Here is a 22921-nt window from a genome sequence, read left to right on the forward strand (position 1 = left end):
TGAGAGATACATGTAGTACTGACACTAAAATTAAGTTCACTCTGTAAACTTTTTTTTTCTATCACAGTAATTTTCTTTTTGGGTGACATTCTGTATTATACACAATACAGATTGTTACCATCCATGATACATATTGTTACATGTTTGTATTGCATTATCTTGGTACACCCCTACTCATTAAACTCATCTCTTCCCAGAAACTGCTGCCGATAGATGAGCTTTTCCTTTTCCTCACATACCTGTCCACTGGCTGTACCCAGAGAGAGTTGGCTCACAGAGCAACAGTCAGCCGAATCATTGTGACCTGGGCCAACTTCCTCTACAGCTTACTAGGCTCAGTCTGTATATGGATGTCTCCTGCAGCTGTGAAGGCAGCTGTGAAGGCCAGTCTTCCTCGGGACTTTGATGGCAGCTACCACACAAGTAGTGCTTGATTGTACAGAGCTACGGTGTCAAACACCTTCATCCCTGCTCCTTCAGAGCGAAGTTTTTTCAAACTACAAGTCCCATTGCACCTTTAAGGCTATGGTGGGCATGTCCCTTCACGGAGCCCTGACTTTTGTGTCAGCACTCTTTGAGGGTTCCATGAGTGACAGAGAGGTGTTTCATCAGTCAGGGTTTACATCACTCTTAACACCTGACATGGCCATCATGGTGGACAAGGGATTCTTGGTGGATGACCTTGTACCTGGGCCTGTTCATCGTCCTGCCTTCCTCTCCAAGAAGGCCCAAATGTCTGTGGTTGATGTTCTGAAGACGCAGTCCATTGCCCGTTTGAGAGTACACATCGAAAGGTTAATCAGAAGAGTTAAAGAGAATACACTCTTTGACACTACTATCCCTCTCTCTATTGGATAAATCAGCATAAATCAAATCTTTACAGTTACTTGTCTCCTCTCAAACTACCAAAATGGACCTTTGGTCAAGAAATGGAGATTATGAAGTGATACTGTAGCCATTTTCTAAAGAGGTTGATGTTAATTACTTGTGTTCACAAAATAATAATTTTATCATTTTGTAAATTGCCTCTGATATAATTAGTAAATATGTTTATACATTTGTGAGATACTGTTGCCATATTTTAAAGAGATTTATATTAATATTTGTTTAACAAATTCATAAGAATAACTATCATTTTGTAAGTTTTCTCAGATATAATTTGTAAATATTTTTGTAAACTTTCGTATTAACTTGAAGGTGGAACATAATAAACACCTAAAAATCACAGGCATGGTCATGTAATAATTTACAATCATTTGCTGTTAAAGACGGTTGTAGTGCCAGAGACATCTGCCTTTAGTACAATGGTGATAAATGACTAGTCTTTTTCTTGGGGTGCTCAGTGTTAACTTACTTTTATTAATCATAGAAACATCTTTAATTTTAAATTTTAATAATAACACAAAGCATAAAACATTTAAAAGGAAACACTAAACAAAAAAAACATTAGTTGAAGTCCTACTCCTGAAGCAGACATTTCTGTATGTAGACATAGAAATATAACCTGTCTACTTTCTCTCTGATCACATCCAATACATCATTGTCTCTGTAAATTCTTTGGATGAGTATGTCTTCCTCGGCTGAAACAACAAAATCACACCAAATCATCCCTGTTAATAACATCTGCCCCTGTATTTGCCAGTAGTAAGCATGTGTTGGTTTTAGCTCCAATTTGCCTGCCTTCATTTTCAGATATGGGCAGTCGACATGGCTTTTAACATTTGGGCATTTAATCTCAACCAGCCCAAACTGACATTGCTCTGAAGGGTCAAAGATTAACCCGTCTGGTGATGCACCCAGCGAAGGAGCATCAGGGTGAATTACCAATCCACAGGGGTAGTGGTTGACCCTTTTCATTTGGCAATATTCCCAAATTGCATCTGCCTCCAATTCGAGCCCCCTCTTCATAGCTGCCGTCTGCCGGGTCCCTTGCAGTATCCGGTTTGCCAGACCTTCTTCTGTGTTCTCTCGAACCTGGCAGATCTCCCGAAACCGTGAGGCAGTCAGTCTATGCCTCCTTAGCTGATGCCATTCAGTACATGAACTTTGGTCTCTGGTAGCACATTCATATTTGTGTGCCATGTCCCAGGTGACCTCCAGACTCTTACAGTGTAACTGTTGTGGTTCAGTACAGACATACATGCAACTAGATGGCTGTAGGCGGTAGTTCTGAAGAGGCACAGGTGGTTGTGGTGGGGCAGCATGGAAGGAGAGGTTTCGGTTTGCTATTGCAGGTTGTTGGTAGGACAAGGGACTACCAGCTTGAACCTTGCCCAGGGCAGAGTCGACCAGGGGAATTTCACAGCTGACGCCCAAGCAGCAGATCATCGGTGCCTCAGCTATAGAGAAATCTTTATATACCTCTTTCACCTGGGAAATAATAATATAACAATTCGCTAAATACAATAATATAAAATAACCACTATTATCATACCAGTAACTTTTTTTCTGTAATTTCTATCCGCAGTGTGTTATGCATGGATTTGTAATCAGAAAATCATGAAATATTGGTTTAAAGATTTTGGTTGATATGATAAACTGTACAGTGAAATTTGATTGTTATATCCCTACTCACCTGAAGGACGGATAGATCAGGTAGATCTCCAGTCAGGCCTTTGTAGAGTGTGCTCCTGTGTAGAACATAAAACTTTCATGAGTGGAAAGTGGCATATCCACAAATGAATTTTAATTCAACATGCAACATGTAATAAATCTATAATAATCAGCTTTTACCTTACACCCTCAGTTGTTGCTCTACACTTTGGCTTAGCAGACAGCACAACCATCTTTTCCACAGGGCCTGGCTTAATACCCTATCAAGTTATTGAGGATACAGTTAAAAGTTAGATGTAGTTAGAAAATATAGCCACAGGTCTATAATTATAGTGCACGCTTACCAAAGTTCTGGGCTTGTGCCACTGCTGTTCCCCTTCAGTACAGCTTAGCACAGGAGGGACCACTGACATATTCAGTTCAGAGTAATGTGCTGACTGGAACAGCAAAGCAACACAGTGGTTGCATAATGCAGCTCCAGCAACACATGTGCAGCTGTGTTCAATAAGCTCCACAGGACTTGAGTCTTTCAACACCACCTGCATAAGTAAAATGAAGTATTAAATACTGATTTGTCATTGCTTGATCACTGTTTAATCATTTGTTTAGGACATAATCTTGTTTTTTCATTCTATATCTAATATTCTAGATTATGTAGTATAATATGCCAACAAAATCCTGTTTCTCTGCTTTCCTCATGGACCTGTAGCACAATGCCCTGACAGTGACAGCCCCTGTGCCCTGATCTTTATTAGAAACTGAGAGGAGAGCAAGTTAATGCCATTGAGATTACAATTATCACAAAAGAACCGTCTGCGTTTAAAATGAAGAAAAACAAACTTCTATACTAACTTTACACTACAAACGAACACGTCGCTAACTAGCTTAGCCGCTATCTGCCGGCATAACACATTAGATTAAACTACTTACCCTCGTAGTTGTGCAGGTAACTTGATATATAAAGTTTAAATCCCTTGTCCCTCTTGCTTGTCGGAGCAGGAGACCAGGCATCGACGATGCGATGAACATCACTGACGCTTGTTTTTGGAAGGTCCTGGAGACATCTAGTTAAGCAAGACATTCTGGACGATGCGTTAGAAAACCGGAAACAGATATGCCGACTTCTGGCGACAGCGGAAGTTCGTCACTACGCTTTGTGCACAGAGCCTATTGGGATGTGATTATGGGGCGTGTTTCAACCGAACAAGGAAAGACCTCAATTTGATAGACCTACAACCAATCAGAGCAACAAAGTGACGAATTGAGTTTCATAAAGAACTCTGTCAGCATCTAGGATAATACTGTAGCGTCTGTGGTCTCTCTCCCATCAGGATCAAAGATGAGTCAATTCTGATGTTTAGGGTGGATAGCTTTTAGCCACATATAAATTAGGGGCCCGATGCCAACGAGTCTGGGCAAGTGACATCTTCGACAGGTTTATGGCCGAATTGAAATGAGACAGGCAGCCTCTTTGGAGAACTGTGAAAACTTCAATCAGATTATCTGGTCACATGACTTGAACCCTGTTCCCCCCCTCACATTCTCTCAGACAGAGAGACGCCAAGATTCTCCCAATACACACAGACCCACAAACACACACACACTTTCCTTATGAAGTTTTGATTAAGACTATTCTAGACTGTATATGATGTATCTTTGTGTGTATGCATGCTCCTTAGGTCATACCAACCTAATCATGATGTATAAACAATGTAAGTTCATTTTAAATGCTTGTATTCCTGTGGAAGAATGTATCTCTGCTTTAATATCTCCCAGCCATAACGTGTTTGATATCTAAATATTCCTCTCTCTTTGTCTTAATCAACGATGCACAGAATAGGATTATGAAATGTATCATTAATATGTTTACCAAACTTGGGAGTAAAACTGTATAAAATCGACACCATTTACGACACCTGATAAAACATGCAAAGCGGGTCGTAAGCCGAGACAAAGAGAATTTATCCCGCTCAGAATTCACCCTCTGGTTTGGGTAAACTAACCCAGAAGGGGTGTGGATTAATTGTCTTAAAAGACAAGTGGAAACATTTCTTTGGGCTTTTTTCCTTCTTCTCTACTGGTCCTCGGACCTTTCCTCCCGTCCTTTGAAGCCGGCTCACCTCTTGCCATGAGGCTTCGGCCCTGGCTAAGAGGTGAAGTCAGAGTGGTTATTTCCTTTGAAGTCAGCGCGCTCCGCTACTCAGTCCTTGGACAAAGGCACTGAACACCGTCAAGGAACTTCCATAACTTCGAAGGAAACCTTCCTCTCCTTTGGAAACATTCGCTTTTTCTTCTCTGCTCGGCCACCAACTTTCCAGCCCCCGAGGGCATTTTTCTTCAGAGAGAGAACTCAGCACACTTCCAGAGACCCTCCGCTCCACACCGACCTCGGAAAGAACCGCCGGACACGCAGGACATTTGAACTTAGATTACACGCACACACACGAGAAGCCAAAACCAAAGCAAGTATTCTTATTTCTAAAATTCAAACTGCTGTTAAAAGGGTCGTGTTATTTTCCCGTTGGGACAAGTTAACTCTGTGAGGGCTCTGAGTAACGAACTGAAGCTGCCTCTCTCTCTCTCTCTCTGTCTCTCTCTCCCTCTCTCTCTCTCTCTCTCTCTCTCTCTCTCTCTCTCTCCCTCTCTCTCTCTCTCTCTCTCTCCCTCTTTATCTCTCTATTTTGGTCTATTCATTATTTTCGTTCATGTACCATATTCTTTCGTTTACTATCTATATTTCTACTCTCTTTATGCATATTTAGTATGTACTTTCTGTGTGAATTGTAGTGTTATTTTTAGTCTGTGTTTATTAAACTTCCAAAAGACATTTAATGAATGGAATCTGGAGCGACCTCAATTATGTGATATATAGACCCAGGAATGCGAATTTTAGCAGGCAAATAACACATTTTACCCCCAAAACACTATTTTTTCCCAGAGAACCCCCCTTAAGAAGCTATTGTTTTGGGCTAGTAGTTGATGGGTTTTGATGTAAAAACTTGGCAACCCTGTCGGCACATGTTTGAATAAAAGATCTTGTAAACGGTGTTGTAAAAGAAAGAATTTAATAATACACGCAGTACTTACCAACATGATCTTCAGTTCAGAATGAAATAGTGACGGTGAATGCAGATACAAACAAGTTCTCCATTTAGGATTTGAACAAATTCAACACAAGCCCCTTTGATGACGTGGATGATTACGTTACTGTTTCTCATCTGTCCGTCATCGTCTAAAGCCCGCCCTGATGATTTCATTGGTCCGAACAGTTTCTGTTTGGGCATAATTACTCCTCTCTGGATCAAGTCCAGACCGAACTGCCTGAGCTCAAATGTTGTGAGCGGGGCTGAGTTTGGCTGGCATCCAGGCTAATGTAGGCTAGTTACTAGGGCATTCTCGGCTGTTACATACTGGTTGAATCAGAAGAGCCCACCCTCCAAGCCTTTGATAACCTCTATTCTTATATCTAATATCCTCTGGTATCCCTCTTTAGAGGTACACACAATAAACTAAACCTCTTGTGGAAGTAGCCCACACACTTTTTATGTGTATGATGAGTAACGCAGGTACTGTTCTACACGCTCGGTCCAAAAGAATCAGAATATAAACACTTATTATAGGTGTACCTTGGTGATTCAGAACAATACAAAAACATTAAATGATAGCACATGCACCTCCCTTTAAAAAAATCAGGTGATTAGAGGTATTATTCATATCTTTATAGCATAAAAATATACACGATAACTTGTGAGATAAACTTAGTGGTTTATTCATTTATACCTAAGTATAAACATTTTAACAGGGGTGCTTGTCAAAGTCTGTAATCTGCCAGATTATAAAGACTGTAATCTGCTGTGTTATGTGTTTATGCCATTTATTCCCGTTTAATATCAGTAATTGTATGTTAAGTATTTTCTCATCTAATTGAACTTTTAATTGAGTCAAGTTCCTTAAAAACGTGTCTTTCGATAAACTTAAGCATTGGATGCTTTATTGAACATAATGGGAATTAGAAAGTCTTGGGACACGAACAGTTCATGAAATAGGAAATTCATAGAGATGTGCCTGTGTGCCTCAGTTGCTCTTAATATTCAACAATATTATTGATCGGACTGTACTGACGCTGTTGTACAAGAACTGAACTGAGCTGGATAAGACCACATTTTGCAGAAATTTATAGATAAAATTTATTCATTTAATATTTTTTTTATTTTTTTTACAACAGAGCTGAATCAACAAACTTCATCTGAACATCAGCAGAATGCATAATTAATATTTTCTGTTACCGCTGTAAAGCTGCTTTGAAACAATCTGTATTGTATAAAGTGCTATACAGTGTTGGGCAAGCTACTTGGAAAATGTAGTGAGCTAAGCTTCCAGTTACTCTACATTAAATTAAGCTTCACTACACTGAAGCTACCCCCCTGGGAAATGTAGCAAGCTAAGCTACAGCAACTTGACAAAAGTAGTTTACTACATCTAAGCTACTTTTTATTTATTTAATTTTATATTGAACCCACTTCATTCCAATCAATGCTATTTCAGTGATAAATAAAAGTCAAGCATATAGACACACATTTTTTTTTAGTTATACAAAAACTGTCTGAAATCAATTCGGCAACAAAAACATGTGATCCATAATGTTAACAAAACCAGGGGCCTATTGCACAAAACTAGCATATGGGATTAAGCCGGGATATCTTGATGATCTTGTCATTTTTATGCAAAATTTAGTATACACAGCTGTCATGTAAACATACCCTGAAGGCAAACTCATACCAAGAACGATAACGATAATGAAAGATAACTGTATATTAGTGGATAAATTGAGCCAGGATCACCAAAATATCCCAGCTTCATCCCTTATCCTAGTATTGTGCAATAGGCCCCTGGTGTCGAGTGTGTGTGTGTGTGTGTGTGTGTGTGTGTGTGTGTGTGTGTGTGTGTGTGTGTGTGTGTGTGTGTGTGTGTGTGTGTGTTCATCTGTATGTTTATGATATGCATATGCACCTGTGCATTTATGCGCAATTTAGACTTGGGCACTATTGCAGGACAAACTGTAAGTTAATTTACAACTCAACTTGTACAAAAAAAGTCCAGTCCAGAAAGTACAGTAGCAAAATAATTAAGCCCTGCTCCAAACGGTACCAACATGGCAAAAAAACAAAAAACAAAAAAAAAACAGCCTATGTGTGTGTGTGTGTGCCTCCCACACACATGAAACAAGTTACAATCATTCATTCATTCATTCATATCAAGAGGTGGCCAGGCTGGACCCCGATACTTTTAACAAGAGCTGTTTATTCAAGAGACACAATAGATTTTAAAACCCCGCAGTTTCTCTTTTGTCACCGTGCGGACGATGCGCGTGCAACAGCAAATTGAGCGCTAGGAGAAAAAAAAACGTCAACTAGATCGTGCGAATGTGCACGCGCCTATACCGTCTTTTCGCGCTCACTGCCAAAGGAGTACTTTGAAAGGCTCGCGCGCGCATCTGTGCGTGTCTTTGAAAGGCTCGTGCGCGCATCTGTGCGTGTCTGCGCCAGGCAGAAAGGAATGTAGAAAGTGAAGTATATCCGCGTTCTTATCAGTTGTGTTTCCAATTTGAGCTTGATCCTCAGAAATGCTTGGGAAAATGTAATGTTAGCACTGGTGCTATATAAACAAAGATGACTGGATTTGACTCTTTGACCTCAATGACCTACTCTTGGGTAGTCTTCCCTCTGCTGGCCAAATACAAGCTCAACCACTTTAAATATTGTATTTGGCCAGCAGAGAGCAGACTTGACGTCACTGTACAAAAATTACACTTGACTTCACTTGGTGAACAATTTTTTTAGTATTTAAGTATTATGGACATGGGATTATCTGGTGTGAACCTGGTAAGTTACACAATGTTATTCAACAGCAAATAATGTGACCATGTGACATTCCTTTCACGGTGACTTTATGAAAAAATGTGGGCGTTTTATTTACCACTTATTGTTACCTAATTACTTTAATCTGTGTTAATCATTTCATAAAGAACTCTGTCAGCATCTAGGATAATAACGAAGGTGTGAAGGTGGAAGTAGCCAGAATAGAATCCCTCCGGCAGTGATCCAAGACTCACTTGTTTAAAAAAGACTGATCATGAAAGAATTGCTTTGTGATTCAAATGTAAGAAATAATACCTAAAGCCTTAAAGGGTCATGAAACCCCCCTGCTGCAGCTGTGTTTTTTCACACCTTCGATTTGAAAAGGCTTATTAAAAGGGGAGTGGTCGACTGGGAAAAGGTGGGATGGTATTGTGTAGAAAGAGGGAATGGTTTGCGGGAGTGTCAGTAGGTGCATTAAGATTAGCGATACCAAGAGCAGCAGTTACAGCGGTTCTGAGACATGTTCTTGGTTCACTGTAATACAGTTCGATGAGGAAGGAAGGAAGAGGACAAAGGGGTCGGCTTTGGACTGCTGACGGCTTTTATTAAACTCAAAATAGTCACTTGCACACTTCAGTGTGACTCTCTTTGTCATTCACTCAGTAATCGTTTCACTTCCGGGTCGCGGTACTTCCGGGTTCCGGTTCAGTCTCAGAGTCTCAGGGGGTGAGTCAGCAGTCCGTCTCTCTCTTCCATGCTTCCGATTCTGCCAACGTTTTAAGCTCTCACCACGCCCATTACTGGAATAAGAGACAGGTGTTATCAATCTGCGTCCAACCCACTCACTTACCGCTCGTCCCGCGGCTCTCTCTCCCGCTGCAGACCTCGCTGAACCACGCCCCCCTTGCCACATACCCCCACCGCCCGACTCAGGCCGGGGAGCCGTCCGGCCTACAGCCAACCCCCCCCCCCCCCCCCCCCCCCCCCATTTCTGGAGAGGAAGTCGGCCACAGCCATCTGAGCACCCGGCCTGTGGACCACCTTGAATTTAAAAGGCTGTAGAGCTAGATACCAACGGGTGATCCGCGCGTTGGTATCTTTCATGCGGTGGAGCCATTGGAGAGGAGCGTGGTCCGAACAAAGGGTGAACTCCCTCCCCAGGAGGTAGTAGCGGAGGGTGAGAACGGCCCACCTGATGGCAAGGCATTCCTTTTCTATGGTGCTGTACTTAGCCTCTCTCTTGGAGAGCTTGCGGCTAATGTACAGCACCAGCCGCTCTCCCCCCTCCACCTCCTGGGTCAGTACTGCGCCCAACCCTCTGTCCGACGCGTCAGTCTGCAACAAAAAAGGGAGAGAAAAGTCAGGGGAGTGTAAAAGCGGCCCGCCACACAGAGCAGCCTTAACTTGGGTGAAGACCTGCTGGCACGGCTCCGTCCACTGGACCGTATCTGGTAGCCCCTTTCTAGTGAGGTCAGTCAGAGGGCTGGTGAGGTCCGAATAATTGGGTATAAACCGCCTATAATATCCCGCCAGCCCCAGGAACTGCCTCACTTCCTTTTTGGTCTTGGGCCTCGGGCAGGTCGCAATTGCTGCGGTCTTATCAATTTGGGGACGCACCTGTCCATGGCCCAAGTGGAAGCCCAGATACCTTGCTTCCACCCGACCAATTGCACACTTCTTCGGGTTGGCCGTGAGCCCCGCTCCTCTCAGTGACCTCAGGACCGCCCTGACATGCCGCATATGCCGCTGCCAATCGTGACTGTAAATCACAATATCATCCAGATAAGCAGCAGCATAAGCGGCATGGGGACGCAAAATCCTGTCCATGAGTCGCTGAAAGGTGGCGTGAGCCCCGAACAATCCGAATGGAAGTGTGACAAATTGGTGCAATCCAAACGGCGTGGTGAAAGCTGTTTTTTCTTTGGACAATGGAGACAAGGGGATCTGCCAATAGCCCTTCGTTAAGTCCAATGTCGAATAAAATTGAGCCGTGCCCAGCCGATCAAGCAACTCGTCAACCCGCGGCATTGGATAGGCGTTGAATTTCGACACAGCATTCACCTTGCAATAGTCCACGCAGAACCTGACCGAGCCGTCGGTTTTAGGAACCAAAACTATCGGGCTAGCCCAGTCACTGTTGGACTCTTCTATTACTCCCATATCAAGCATGGCACCCAATTCTTCCTGAACCACTTTTTTCTTGTGTTCAGGTAACCTATATGGCCGGCTACGAACTACCACGCCCGGCTCGGTCTCGATATGGTGCTGAATCAGGTTGGTACGTCCCGGTAGGGGCGAGAACACGTCGGCAAACTCCGCCTGTAATTTAGATAAATCAGCGAGTTGGTACGGTGAGAGGTGATCTCCACCAGGGGCCAGCGCGACTGATTGTGCTTTGATGCTCGCCTCTGGCCCGAGATCATCCTCTCCCCCGATCACCGTTGCCAACAACACTGATTCCACCTCATTCCATTTTTTAAGGAGATTGAGGTGGTATATTTGACGTGCCCCGTTCCTATCGGACCGTATCACATCATAATCGAGATCCCCAATTTGTCGTGCAACCTCAAATGGCCCCTGCCACTTTGACATTAACTTTGAGCTTGACGTAGGGAGTAATACAAGCACTTTCTCTCCCGGTGTGAATTTGCGTAGTTTAGTACCCCTGTTATACGACCGGCTCTGGCGGTCCTGGGCTTGCAACAAATTCTCTTTGGATAGCCGCCCCAGCGTGTGGTGTTTTGTTCGCAAGTCCAGTACATACTGAATTTCGTTTTTCGCCAAAGAAGGTCCCTCCTCCCAAGTCTCTCGTAGGACATCCAGCACCCCCCGAGGCTGGCGTCCGTAGAGAAGCTCGAAGGGGGAAAACCCCGTGGAGGCTTGCGGAACCTCCCGCACGGCGAATAAGAGGGGTTCTAACCACTTGTCCCAATTTTTGGCGTCTTCCTGAACGAACTTACGGATCATGGATTTAAGTGTGCGATTAAACCGCTCGACCAAGCCATCCGTTTGTGGGTGATAGACGCTTGTTTGAATGGATTTAATGCCCAATAACCTGTACAGTTCGCGTAACGTACGTGACATAAACGCCTTGGTCGGTGAGGATTTCTTTCGGAACCCCCACCCGGGAGATAAGACGAAACAGTGCGTCCGCAACACTTTTCGCCGAAATGTTGCGGAGAGCCACTGCTTCCGGGTATCGTGTTGCATAGTCCATGATGACTAACGCAAAACGAATGCCCGCGTGCGGATCGCTCTAATGGCCCGATGAGGTCCATCCCAATTCTTTCGAAGGGGGCCTGCATTAATGGGAGGGGGCGCAATGGCGCTTTTGGAGCGGCCAGTGGGTTTACCAACTGACATTCCGGACAAGACGCGCACCACCTGTGCACGTTGTCATGAATGCTTGGCCAAAAAAATCGGGTCATGAGGCGATTCAGCGTGGCCGCCTGTCCCAAGTGGCCCGCCATCGGATTAGAATGAGCCGCCCGGAAAAGAATTTCCCGGCGGCTCTTAGGAACTAACAACTGGGTTGTATCCGTTTTTGTCTGAGTGTCTTGGGTCACTCGATACAACCAGTCTTTTAATATGGCAAAATAGGGATAGGTGACGGGCAAGGTGGGTTGGAGAGACTGGCCGTCGATGGATCGGACCTGTTGGAAGGCGTGCTTAAGGGTCTCATCCTGTGACTGCTCCAGAGGAAAGTCATCGCGGTCCGAGAGAATCAGTCTCTCGATCCCGCTCAGTTCCTCTGGAGCCGTCTCCAGTGGTCCCGTTTCAGTCTTCCCAACCTGTACTCGCGCCACCCCTATCCGAGCCTTTTTCCCCCAAGCGGCATCCGCACATAGCGACCCCAATAAAGCCGAAAAGGCGGGCCAATTTGTCCCCAAAATTAGCGGATGCCGGAGGTGAGGACTAACCGCCACCTCTACACTATGCTTTTCTCCCCTAAACTGAATCGTGATTGGGACGACCGGATACTCCACTACATCCCCGTGCACACACCGCACCTTAACCACGCGGCTTGTATCCAATGCCCCCGGCTGCATCAGGCTTTGATGGATAGAGGATTGGTTACATCCTGAATCCACTAAGGCCTGATATGTACCCCCCTTGATACTCACGGGTATTTGGTACTCTCCTGCCTGATCGGGGGTGGCCTGCGGGACGTCCGGAACCCGGATCATTGTCCTGGTGTCCATCCTGGGAGACCGGTCCACAAAATGATCCGGGTCCCCGCAACGCCAACAGGCCAGCCCAGGCCTACCTGCCGCCCCAGTGGCGTGGAGTGGGTTGGACAATGGACGTGGAGAGAGGGAGGAACCGGAAGCATAATCCCCTCCCGCCCCCATCAGCCCCGCCCCCCTGGGCGGGGCCCTCGAATTCCCGAACTGCCCCGGGCCCATCCCGCCCCGGCCTCGGGGGGGAATACGAGGGGGGCCCGGTGGGCGGGACCTAGGGAGAGGGACAGGGCGAGAGAGACAGATGGGAGAGAGAGAGAAGTAGAGGGGGGAGAGAGAGAGGTAGATGTTAGAGGGGGTTCGCCGACCCCAGGGCACGCCACCATGTGGTCCTCCGCCAGGTTGATGGCCGTCTCCAGCGACGTGGGCCGGTGGCACTGGACCCACTCGGCGGTTCGCTTGGGGAGCCGAGTGATGAACTACTCCAGCACCACCAGATCGATAATATGGTCCACGTCGCTTCCGCCGGCCAATAGCCACTTGCGGCCGGAGTCCCGGAGCTGCTGGGCCATCGCGAAGGGCCGGCCGGCCTCGCCCCAGTCCAGGGAACGGAAACGTTGACGATGTTGTTCGGGCGACCAGCCGACCCGCTGGATAATGGCCCTCTTCAGATCTTCATAGACCAGGAGGTTCGCCACCGGTAGTTGTTGGGCGGCCGCCTGGGCTTCTCCAGATAGAAGGGGGATGAGGCGCACCGGCCAGTGTGCACGGGGCCACCCGCAGGCCTCCGCCGTCCGTTGGAATAGATCCAGGAAGGCCTCGGGATCGTCCTGTGGCCCCATCTTGTGCATCGGCACGTGAACCGGTGCGCCGGTCTGCCTGGCGGCCTCGGTGCGAGCCTCCCGGTCGAGCCAGCTCCGGAACCTCTCGCGGTCCTCCTGCTGGCCTTGGACGATCGCCGCGAATCTTCGTTCCTGATCCTAAGGTCCAGCAGTGCCTGATGTTGCTCGTAGTGCAGGACTGCGAGGGACGAGATGATCTCCGCAAGTGGGGTGGAGGACGATGTTTGCATGGCGGCGGCTCGGTCCTACTTCCTTCCCGGGTTTCGGCACCAATGTAATACAGTTCGATGAGGAAGGAAGGAAGAGGACAAAGGGGTCGGCTTTGGACTGCTGACGGCTTTTATTAAACTCAAAATAGTAACTTGCACACTTCAGTGTGACTCTCTTTGTCATTCACTCAGTAATCGTTTCACTTGCGGGTCGCGGTACTTCCGGCTTCCGGTTCAGTCTCAGAGTCTCAGGGGGTGCGTCAGCAGTCCGTCTCTCTCTTCCATGCTTCCGATTCTGCCAGCGTTTTAAGCTCTCACCACGCCCATTACTGGAATAAGAGACAGGTGTTATCAATCTGCGTCCAACCCACTCACTTACGGCTCGTCCCGCGGCTCTCTCTCCTGCTGCAGACCTCGCTGAACCACGCCCCCCTTGCCACATTCACTTTGGCATTGTTTACAACAGTGAGATTAAATGAGGGATGAGTACAGCGAATGAGAGAGCTATGAGTGGCGTGCAGCAGAGATCGCAAATCATTCAACTCTTCAAAGTTGAAACCAGCATAATTCAGTGAGAAATGAAAATAAATGTAATTCTGCATGACGAAATATTTTGCAAACGTGATAAAACTATATTTGTCCAAATATGCACGCTGTTGGCAAGATGAACAACGCGCCGATGTGATAAGAGAACATGAACCACCCAACATGCGATGTGATAGAGATGTGTAATTCTAGATCGGGGTAAAAGCGAAGGGGTTTGAGGCTAGTCTCGACCGCGCATCTGAAGCACAGAGCGACGTGCGCTGGGTTGCCGTGACGATCCGCGCAGTCACTCGGCAGCTAAATCTATATTTGTCCAAATATGCAGCACACTGTTTCACTAAGAGCCCGAACACTTGCGGTTTAGTGCATGGCTGTGACCACAAATAAAACGGAGAGGACGTGGCTTTTGTTCATTATCCACAGATTGGTTATTTTGCATTCCTGACAAAAATTAGATAGTCAACTCTTGCAGGTTCGGCGTGCGATTGCTCAAGTTAATTTTACTTTACCGAGCCTTTGTAGCAAAGGCTTCCACAGACGGCGCCGGTTACAGCTCGCTCGGCGCCCTTTACGTTATTTCGTATCAGCATAGCTTTCCTCCGTGACTTTTCCACACGCTGCTTCCAAAACTTCCCCACCATGTCTCTACAATAATGATGGAAGACGAGCCTGACAGAAGTGACTGTCTCATGCATAACTAAATTATCTTGTATGCATACTACAGTGCAGGGATTGGACTGAATGAGCTTTATGTCATGAATATATATCGAGAATCGCTCGGAGCGGTCGACGTCAGCATGTCCCCAGCAGCCCATACTTGGGCCGAAAAGGCCGCGCCGACGTCAGCATTTGTGAAGTTGCTCCGACTAAGCTTTTTAAACCGGAAGACAGAAATCACTCTGAAAAATGCAAAAATAATTATTTTCACATATGAATACCATTAATGAGTGTTTTCAATGATGTGCAGCCTATACATATCTGTTTACATCTAAAAAAAGGTGTTTTGGGGTTTCATGACCCTTTAAAGATAAATGTAATCCTAATTAATGTTATACATAGACTAGTTTTTATTTCAGTCTTTACCAAAATACACACTAACATGACGTACAGAGTCCTGGTATGCAAGATGGGTGTTCTGTCTACATTCAAAGTAATAAATTAAAATAAATAACTAAGAGACATGGAGAACATAAGTTATCTAGTCATCTCAGAATGCATAAGAATGCTGCTCTCAGATTGTGTCTGCTTCTGAATAAGAGCAGGTTACTGTAAAATGTAAATGTGTACATAATGTAGATTAGTAACAGAGAAATACAGAGATTAGTAAAAAAAAAACTAAAAAAAAAAAAACTAAAATAAAAATAGGTGGTAATCTTATATTCTCTGTTGAGAAGCATTGTTTATTGTCAATTTTTCTTCAAATTACATATAAGATTGCAAATTGTGTTACATCTAAAACTATTGGTTTTTAAGACAGATGGACTTTCATTGCTTTTCCCAGACATTTTCCCATTCTGGCTATAAATCTATAAAAATATAAATAAATGAAATTTCTAATAGGTGGTTTGTAAAACAATGTCTTTATTACTTGTCATGTTGATATGATGAAAAGATACGCCTCATTAATGCATAGTGTCTTCTCATATTCCTTAATTTGTAGTTTTTAATTCCTTTCAATCAAGCTATAAAGACCCCTGAGAGATTATGTTTGCAACGAAATAAATTGTGCACAGGTTAAAATTACATCAAGACTTTATTTAAACTAACTTCAAACATTGAACATTTTATATAAATATACACACTTTTCATATATATATATATATATTTTAAATAAGCCTATATTTAAAGTTCATTGTGGATGTATTATTGTAAACAAATACATGCATAAGTGTGTTTGAATCCTTAAGCTCTTTTGATTTTTGTCTCTTTCTCAGATCATGTCGAACAATTTTGGATTATATGAATTCAATAAATATGTTTATTTGAATATTAAAAGAAAGAATATGATCTTGCAGTGTTGGCAATGCACTAGACAAAAGAGGATTATAAAGAGTCTTTAACCTGCTGTGAGCTGAACAAAAGTATTACATATGAAAATACTGTAAGGAAAAAGATAACAACCTCTGATAAATACATAATAATTTTTCTCTTTACAAATTATGCTCTCGACAATCAATGCAATTTTAGATTTCTATTTATATAGCCATTGTCATATTTTAAGATTGCGCTACAACTATAAATAATGCATAGTACACATATATAAATAATTTAATTAGCTAGTAAAGAACATGAACATGCTTTGCTTAAATGTCATCCTCATTGAGGAATCTATAGGAAAAGACTTAATAATGTTGCCATAATAATGAGCCATGTTGTTAGGAGCAGACTGCATTCAATCCTTAATCCACTTGAAGTTGTAGTTGAAGGTGTAGCAGCAACAGTTGTAGAAATAACTGTAAGAAAAAAGAGCAAATTAGATAAACAGAATATAAGGTCTTAAAGCCTTTTTTGTTTCATTCCAGTCCAGCTGCACTGTATGTTTTGTGTATCATATTCTTACACTCTAATGCTGGGTTGTTTTAACCCAATGTTGGGTCAAATATGGACTAACCCAGCAATTGGGTTGTTTTAACCCAGCGATTGGGTTGTTTTAATCCTGCGGTTGGGTTATAAATATTTGCTTAAGTCAACCCAATCGCTGGGTTAGTCCATATTTGACCCAACATTGGGTTGTTTTTTACTCAGAATTTTTTTAGAGTGTACATACATTAGACTGTGCTACACTCTAAAAAATGTGAGTAAAAAACAACCCGATGTTGGGTCAAATATGGACTAACCCAGCAATTGGGTTGTCTTAAGCAAATATTTAACCCAACCACATGATTAAAACAACTCAACTGCTGGGTTAGTCCATATTTGACCCAACATTGGGTTAAAACAAGACAGCATTTTTTAGAGTGTATGCAGATAAAGTGATCAACTTTTCTGAGACATTCAGAATTTGCAAGATATATTTTGAAATGCAATCAAACGTACCTGAACCATTGACTGAAATTGATTGAGGAATTATGTTCAGTAGACTAACACCTCCTGTTTCCACTGCTGACAGAAGAGTGTCTGAAACATCTCCAACTGATGGGACAGTTAATGTGGAGTTGAAAACTAGTTGCGTTGTAGTGATGATTGACCCTGGGCTGGAAAATACAGTATAGAAGAATGTCATACACTGCAGGATTCCTTAATATGAGCATATTTCCATTATATAATAAGTACTGTATACTGCATTATCATGTTAATGTTTTTTCCATCACACACAGAACACATGAATTAAGCAAAGATGCAATACAATTTTTACCTGAAACTTATGACATTCACTCTGTTAAAGGAAGGATATTTGGCTTTGTAGATTGGTTCAAGCTGTAAAATACAGGCAGTCACATCCATAATCAGAATTACCATTTTATTTTGTTGTTGTTTATGAAATTACAACAATGTGTCATTTATTTATGACAAACTAATCAATTTAAAAAATAAGAATATTCTAATAAACTCATGTATTTGGTGTAAAATATGTGAATTTTAACCCACCTGTGTAATGACAAGCTGAGCCCTTGCCTTGAAGGCCTGAGAGTTTGAATCGCTGAGTTCAGCAATAAATGTTTCAGAAGAGCGGAAAACCAGATCTGTTCGATACTCGGGTACAAATATTGTAGCTGTAGTCACTATAGATGTGGAAGTTGTCAAAGGTCTTGTTGTTGCTGTTGTTGCATTAGTGGTTGAGACAGTGCTCTTAGTGGTTGAGGCAGTAGTAGTTGTAGACACTGCTGTTGTTGTAGGTGTTGTTGAGGATGCAGCTGTTGTAACAGTAGTTTGTGTTGCTGTTGTGGTTTGTGATGCTGTAGATGTGGATGTTCCAGCAGGAGCTGTAGTGGTCGCTGAGGACACTGCTGTTGTTGTAGGTGTTGTGGAGGATGCAGCTGTTGTAACAGTAGTTTGTGATGCTGTTGTGGTTTCTCCTGCTGTAGATGTGGATGTTCCAGCAGGAGCTGTAGTGGTTGCTGAGGACACTGCTGTTGTTGTAGGTGTTGTGGAGGATGCAGCTGTTGTAACAGTAGTTTGTGATGCTGTTGTGGTTTCTCCTGCTGTAGATGTGGATGTTCCAGCAGGAGTTGTAGAGGTTGCTGAGGACACTGCTGTTGTTGTAGGTGTTGTAGAGGATGCAGCTGTTGTAACAGTAGTTTGTGGTGCTGTTGTGGTTTCTGCTACAGCAGATGTGGATGTTCCAGCAGGAGCTGAAGTGGCTCCTGAGGACACTGCTGTTGTTGTAAGTGTTGTAGAGGATGCAGCTGTTGAAACAGTAGTTTGTGCTGCTGTTGTGGTTTGTCCTGCTGTAGATGTGGATGTTGCAGCAGGAGTTGTAGTGGTCGCTGAGGACACTGCTGTTGTTGTAGGTGTTGTGGAGGATGCCCCTGTTGTAACAGTAGTTTGTGATGCTGTTGTGGTTTCTCCTGCTGTAGATGTGGATGTTCCAGCAGGAGTTGTAGAGGTCACTGAGGACACTGCTGTTGTTGTAGGTGTTGTGGAGGATGCAGCTGTTGTAACAGGAGTTTGTGGTGCTGTTGTGGTTTCTGCTGCTGTAGATGTAGATGTTCCAGCAGGAGTTGTAGAGGTCACTGAGGACACTGCTGTTGTTGTAGGTGTTGTGGAGGATGCCGCTGTTGTAAGAGTAGTTTGTGATGCTGTTGTGGTTTCTGCTACAGTAGATGTGGATGTTCCTGCAGCAGGAGCTGAAATGGCTCCTGAGGACACTGCTGTTGTTGTAGGTGTTGTGAAGGATGGAGCTGTTGTAACAGTAGTTTGTGATGCTGTTGTGGTTTGTGATGCTGTTGTGGTTTGTAATGCTGTTGTGGTTTGTCCTGCTGTAGATGTGGATGTTCCAGCAGGAGTTGTAGACGTTGGTGAGGACACTGCTGTTGGTGTAGGTGTTGTAGAGGATGCAGCTGTTGAAACAGTAGTTTGTGCTGCTGTTGTGGTTTCTGCTGCTGTAGATGTGGATGTCCCAGCAGGAGTTATAGAGGTTGCTGAGGACACTGCTGTTGGTGTAGGTGTTGTGGAAGATGCCGCTGTTGTAACAGTAGTTTGTGGTGCTGTTGTGGTTTCTCCTGCAGTAGATGTGGATGTTCCAGCAGGAGTTGTAGAGGTCACTGAGGACACTGCTGTTGTTGTAGGTGTTGTGGAGGATGCCGCTGTTGTAAGAGTAGTTTGTGATGCTGTTGTGGTTTCTCCTGCAGTAGATGTGGATGTTGCAGCAGGAGCAGTAGAGGTCACTGAGGACACTGCTGTTGTTGTAGGTGTTGTGGAGGATGCCACTGTTGTAACAGTAGTTTGTGGGGCTGTTGTGGTTTCTGCTGCTGTTGTGGTGGATGTTGCAGCAGGAGTTGTAGAGGTTGCTGAGGACACTGCTGTTGGTGTAGGTGCTGTGGAAGATGCCGCTGTTGTAACAGTAGTTTGTGGTGCTGTTGTGGTTTCTCCTGCAGTAGATGTGGATGTTGCAGCAGCAGCAGTAGAGGTCACTGAGGACACTGCTGTTGTTGTAGGTGTTGTGGAGGATGCCACTGTTGTAACAGTAGTTTGTGGGGCTGTTGTGGTTTCTGCTGCTGTTGTGGTGGATGTTGCAGCAGGAGTTGTAGAGGTTGCTGAGGACACTGCTGTTGGTGTAGGTGCTGTGGAAGATGCCGCTGTTGTTTGTGGTGCTGTTGTGGTTTCTCCTACAGTAGATGTGGATGTTGCAGCAGGAGCTGTAGAGGTCGCTGAGGACACTGCTGTTGTTGTAGGTGTAGTGGAGGATGCAGCTGTTGTAACAGTAGTTTGTGGTGCGGTTGTGGTTTCTCCTGCTGTAGATGTGGATGTTCCAGCAGGAGTTGTAGAGGCTGCTGAGGACACTGATGTTGGTGTAGTTGTTGTGGAAGATGCTGCTGTTGTAACAGTAATTTGTGATGTTGATGCTGTTGTGGTTTCTCCTGCTGTAGATGTGGATGTTCCAGCAGGAGTTGTAGTGGTCGCTGAGGACACTGCTGTTGTTGTAGGAGTTGTGGAAGATGCCACTGTTGTAACAGTAGTTTGTGATGTTGATGCTGTTGTGGTTTCTACTGCTGTAGATGTGGATGTTCCAGCAGGAGATGTAGAGGTCACTGAGGACACTGCTGTTGTTGTAGGTGTTGTGGAGGATGCAGCTGTTGTAACAGTAGTTTTTGGTGCTGTTGTGGTTTCTGCTACAGTAGATGTGGATGTTCCTGCAGCAGCTGTAGAGGTTGCTGAGGACACTGCTGTTGTTGTAGGTGTTGTGGAGGATGCAGCTGTTGTAACAGTGGTTTGTGATGCTGTTGTGGTTTCTGCTACAGTAGATGTGGATGTTGCAGCAGCAGCTGTAGTGGTTGCTGAGGACACTGCTGTTGTTGTAGGTGTTGTGGAGGATGCAGCTGTTGTAAGAGTAGTTTGTGATGCTGTTGTGGTTTCTGCTACAGTAGATGTGGATGTTGCAGAAGCAGCTGTAGTGGTTGCTGAGGACACTGCTGTTGTTGTAGGTGTTGTGGAGGATGCAGCTGTTGTAAGAGTAGTTTGTGATGCTGTTGTGGTTTCTGCTACAGTAGATGTGGATGTTCCAGCAGCAGCTGTAGTGGTCGCTGAGGACACTGCTGTTGTTGTAGGTGTTGTGGAGGATGCAGCTGTTGTAACAGTAGTTTGTGATGCTGTTGTGGTTTCTGCTGCTGTAGATGTGGATGTTCCTGCAGCAGCTGTTGAGGTTGCTGAGGACACTGCTGTTGTTGTAGGTGTTGTGGAGGATGCAGCTGTTGTAACAGTGGTTTGTGATGCTGTTGTGGTTTCTGCTACAGTAGATGTGGATGTTGCAGCAGCAGCTGTAGTGGTTGCTGAGGACACTGCTGTTGTTGTAGGTGTTGTGGAGGATGCAGCTGTTGTAAGAGTAGTTTGTGATGCTGTTGTGGTTTCTGCTACAGTAGATGTGGATGTTGCAGAAGCAGCTGTAGTGGTTGCTGAGGACACTGCTGTTGTTGTAGGTGTTGTGGAGGATGCAGCTGTTGTAAGAGTAGTTTGTGATGCTGTTGTGGTTTCTGCTACAGTAGATGTGGATGTTCCAGCAGCAGCTGTAGTGGTCGCTGAGGACACTGCTGTTGTTGTAGGTGTTGTAGAGGATGCAACTGTTGAAACAGTAGTTTGTGGTGCTGTTGTGGTTTCTGCTGCTGTAGATGTGGATGTTCCTGCAGCAGCTGTAGTGGTTGCTGAGGACACTGCTGTTGTTGTAGGTGTTGTGGAGGATGCAGCTGTTGTAACAGTAGTTTGTGATGCTGTTGTGGTTTCTGCTGCTGTAGATGTGGATGTTCCTGCAGCAGCTGTAGTGGTCGCTGAGGACACTGCTGTTGTTGTAGGTGTTGTAGAGGATGCAACTGTTGAAACAGTAGTTTGTGGTGCTGTTGTGATTTCTGCTACAGTAGATGTGGGTGTTGCAGCAGCAGCTGTAGTGGTTGCTGAGGACACTGCTGTTGTTGTTGGTGTTGTGGAGGATGCAGCTGTTGTAACAGTAGTTTGTGATGCTGTTGTGGTTTCTGCTACAGTAGATGTGGATGTTCCTGCAGGAGTTGTAGTGGTCGCTGAGGACACTACTGTTGTTGTAGGTATTGTGGAGGATGAAGCTGTTGTAACAGTAGTTTGTGGTGCTGTTGTGGTTTCTGCTGCTGTAGATGTGGATGTTCCTGCAGCAGCTGTAGAGGTTGCTGAGGACACTGCTGTTGTTGTAGGTGTTGTAGAGGATGCAGCTGTTGTAACAGTAGTTTGTGATGCTGTTGTGGTTTCTGCTGCTGTAGATGTGGATGTTCCTGCAGCAGCTGTAGAGGTTGCTGATGACACTGCTGTTGTTGTAGGTGTTGTAGAGGATGCAACTGTTGAAACAGTAGTTTGTGGTGCTGTTGTGGTTTCTGCTACAGTAGATGTGGATGTTGCAGCAGCAGCTGTAGTGGTTGCTGAGGACACGGCTGTTGTAGGTGTTGTGGAGGTTGCAGCTGTTGTAACAGTAGTTTGTGGTGCTGTTGTGGTTTCTGCTACAGTAGATGTGGATGTTGCAGCAGCAGCTGTAGAGCTTGCTGAGGACACTGCTGTTGTTGTAGGTGTTGTGGAGGATGGAGCTGTTGTAACAGTAGTTTGTGGTGCTGTTGTGGTTTCTGCTACAGTAGATGTAGATGTTCCAGCAGCAGCTGTAGTGCTTGCTGAGGACACAGCTGTTGTTGTAGGTGTTGTGGAGGATGCAGCTGTTGTAACAGTAGTTTGTGGTGCTGTTGTGGTTTCTGCTACAGTAGATGTGGATGTTCCAGCAGGAGCTGTAGTGGTCGCTGAGGACACTGCTGTTGTTGTAGGTGTTGTGGAGGATGCAGCTGTTGTAACAGTAGTTTGTGATGCTGTTGTGGTTTCTGCTACAGTAGATGTGGATGTTCCAGCAGCAGCTGTAGTGGTCGCTGAGGACACTGCTGTTGTTGTAGGTGTTGTGGAAGATGCAGCTGTTGTAACAGTAGTTTGTGATGCTGTTGTGGTTTCTCCTGCTGTAGATGTGGATGTCCCAGCAGGAGTTATAGAGGTTGCTGAGGACACGGCTGTTGTTGTAGGTGTTGTGGAAGATGCAGCTGTTGTAACAGTAGTTTGTGATGCTGTTGTGGTTTCTGCTG

At 44.7% G+C, this 22921-nt stretch overlaps 1 protein-coding gene across 1 annotated transcript in view; it reads right to left on the minus strand.

Annotated features, from left to right (window-relative positions):
- The window catches only part of LOC137073767 (pneumococcal serine-rich repeat protein-like), a gene marked incomplete at its 5' end in the record, with an annotated part of 63428 nt that extends 41733 nt beyond the window's left edge, over positions 1-21695 (minus strand). Inside the window, 16 exons of the mRNA XM_067442475.1 lie at positions 1505-1580; positions 1755-2370; positions 2576-2630; positions 2734-2813; positions 2898-3092; positions 3226-3311; positions 3484-3617; positions 9604-9746; positions 9828-10170; positions 11937-12464; positions 12549-12866; positions 13076-13572; positions 16521-16642; positions 17226-17383; positions 17545-17606; positions 17778-21695. Of these exons, the coding sequence (XP_067298576.1) occupies positions 1505-1580; positions 1755-2370; positions 2576-2630; positions 2734-2813; positions 2898-3092; positions 3226-3311; positions 3484-3617; positions 9604-9746; positions 9828-10170; positions 11937-12464; positions 12549-12866; positions 13076-13572; positions 16521-16642; positions 17226-17383; positions 17545-17606; positions 17778-21695 (7331 nt within the window). The remainder of the gene's footprint in view (positions 1-1504; positions 1581-1754; positions 2371-2575; positions 2631-2733; positions 2814-2897; positions 3093-3225; positions 3312-3483; positions 3618-9603; positions 9747-9827; positions 10171-11936; positions 12465-12548; positions 12867-13075; positions 13573-16520; positions 16643-17225; positions 17384-17544; positions 17607-17777) is intronic.
- Between the last annotated feature and the right edge of the window lie 1226 nt (positions 21696-22921).

The sequence above is a fragment of the Pseudorasbora parva genome, chromosome 4, assembly GCF_024679245.1.
Source record: "Pseudorasbora parva isolate DD20220531a chromosome 4, ASM2467924v1, whole genome shotgun sequence".
NCBI lineage: Eukaryota > Metazoa > Chordata > Actinopteri > Cypriniformes > Gobionidae > Pseudorasbora > Pseudorasbora parva.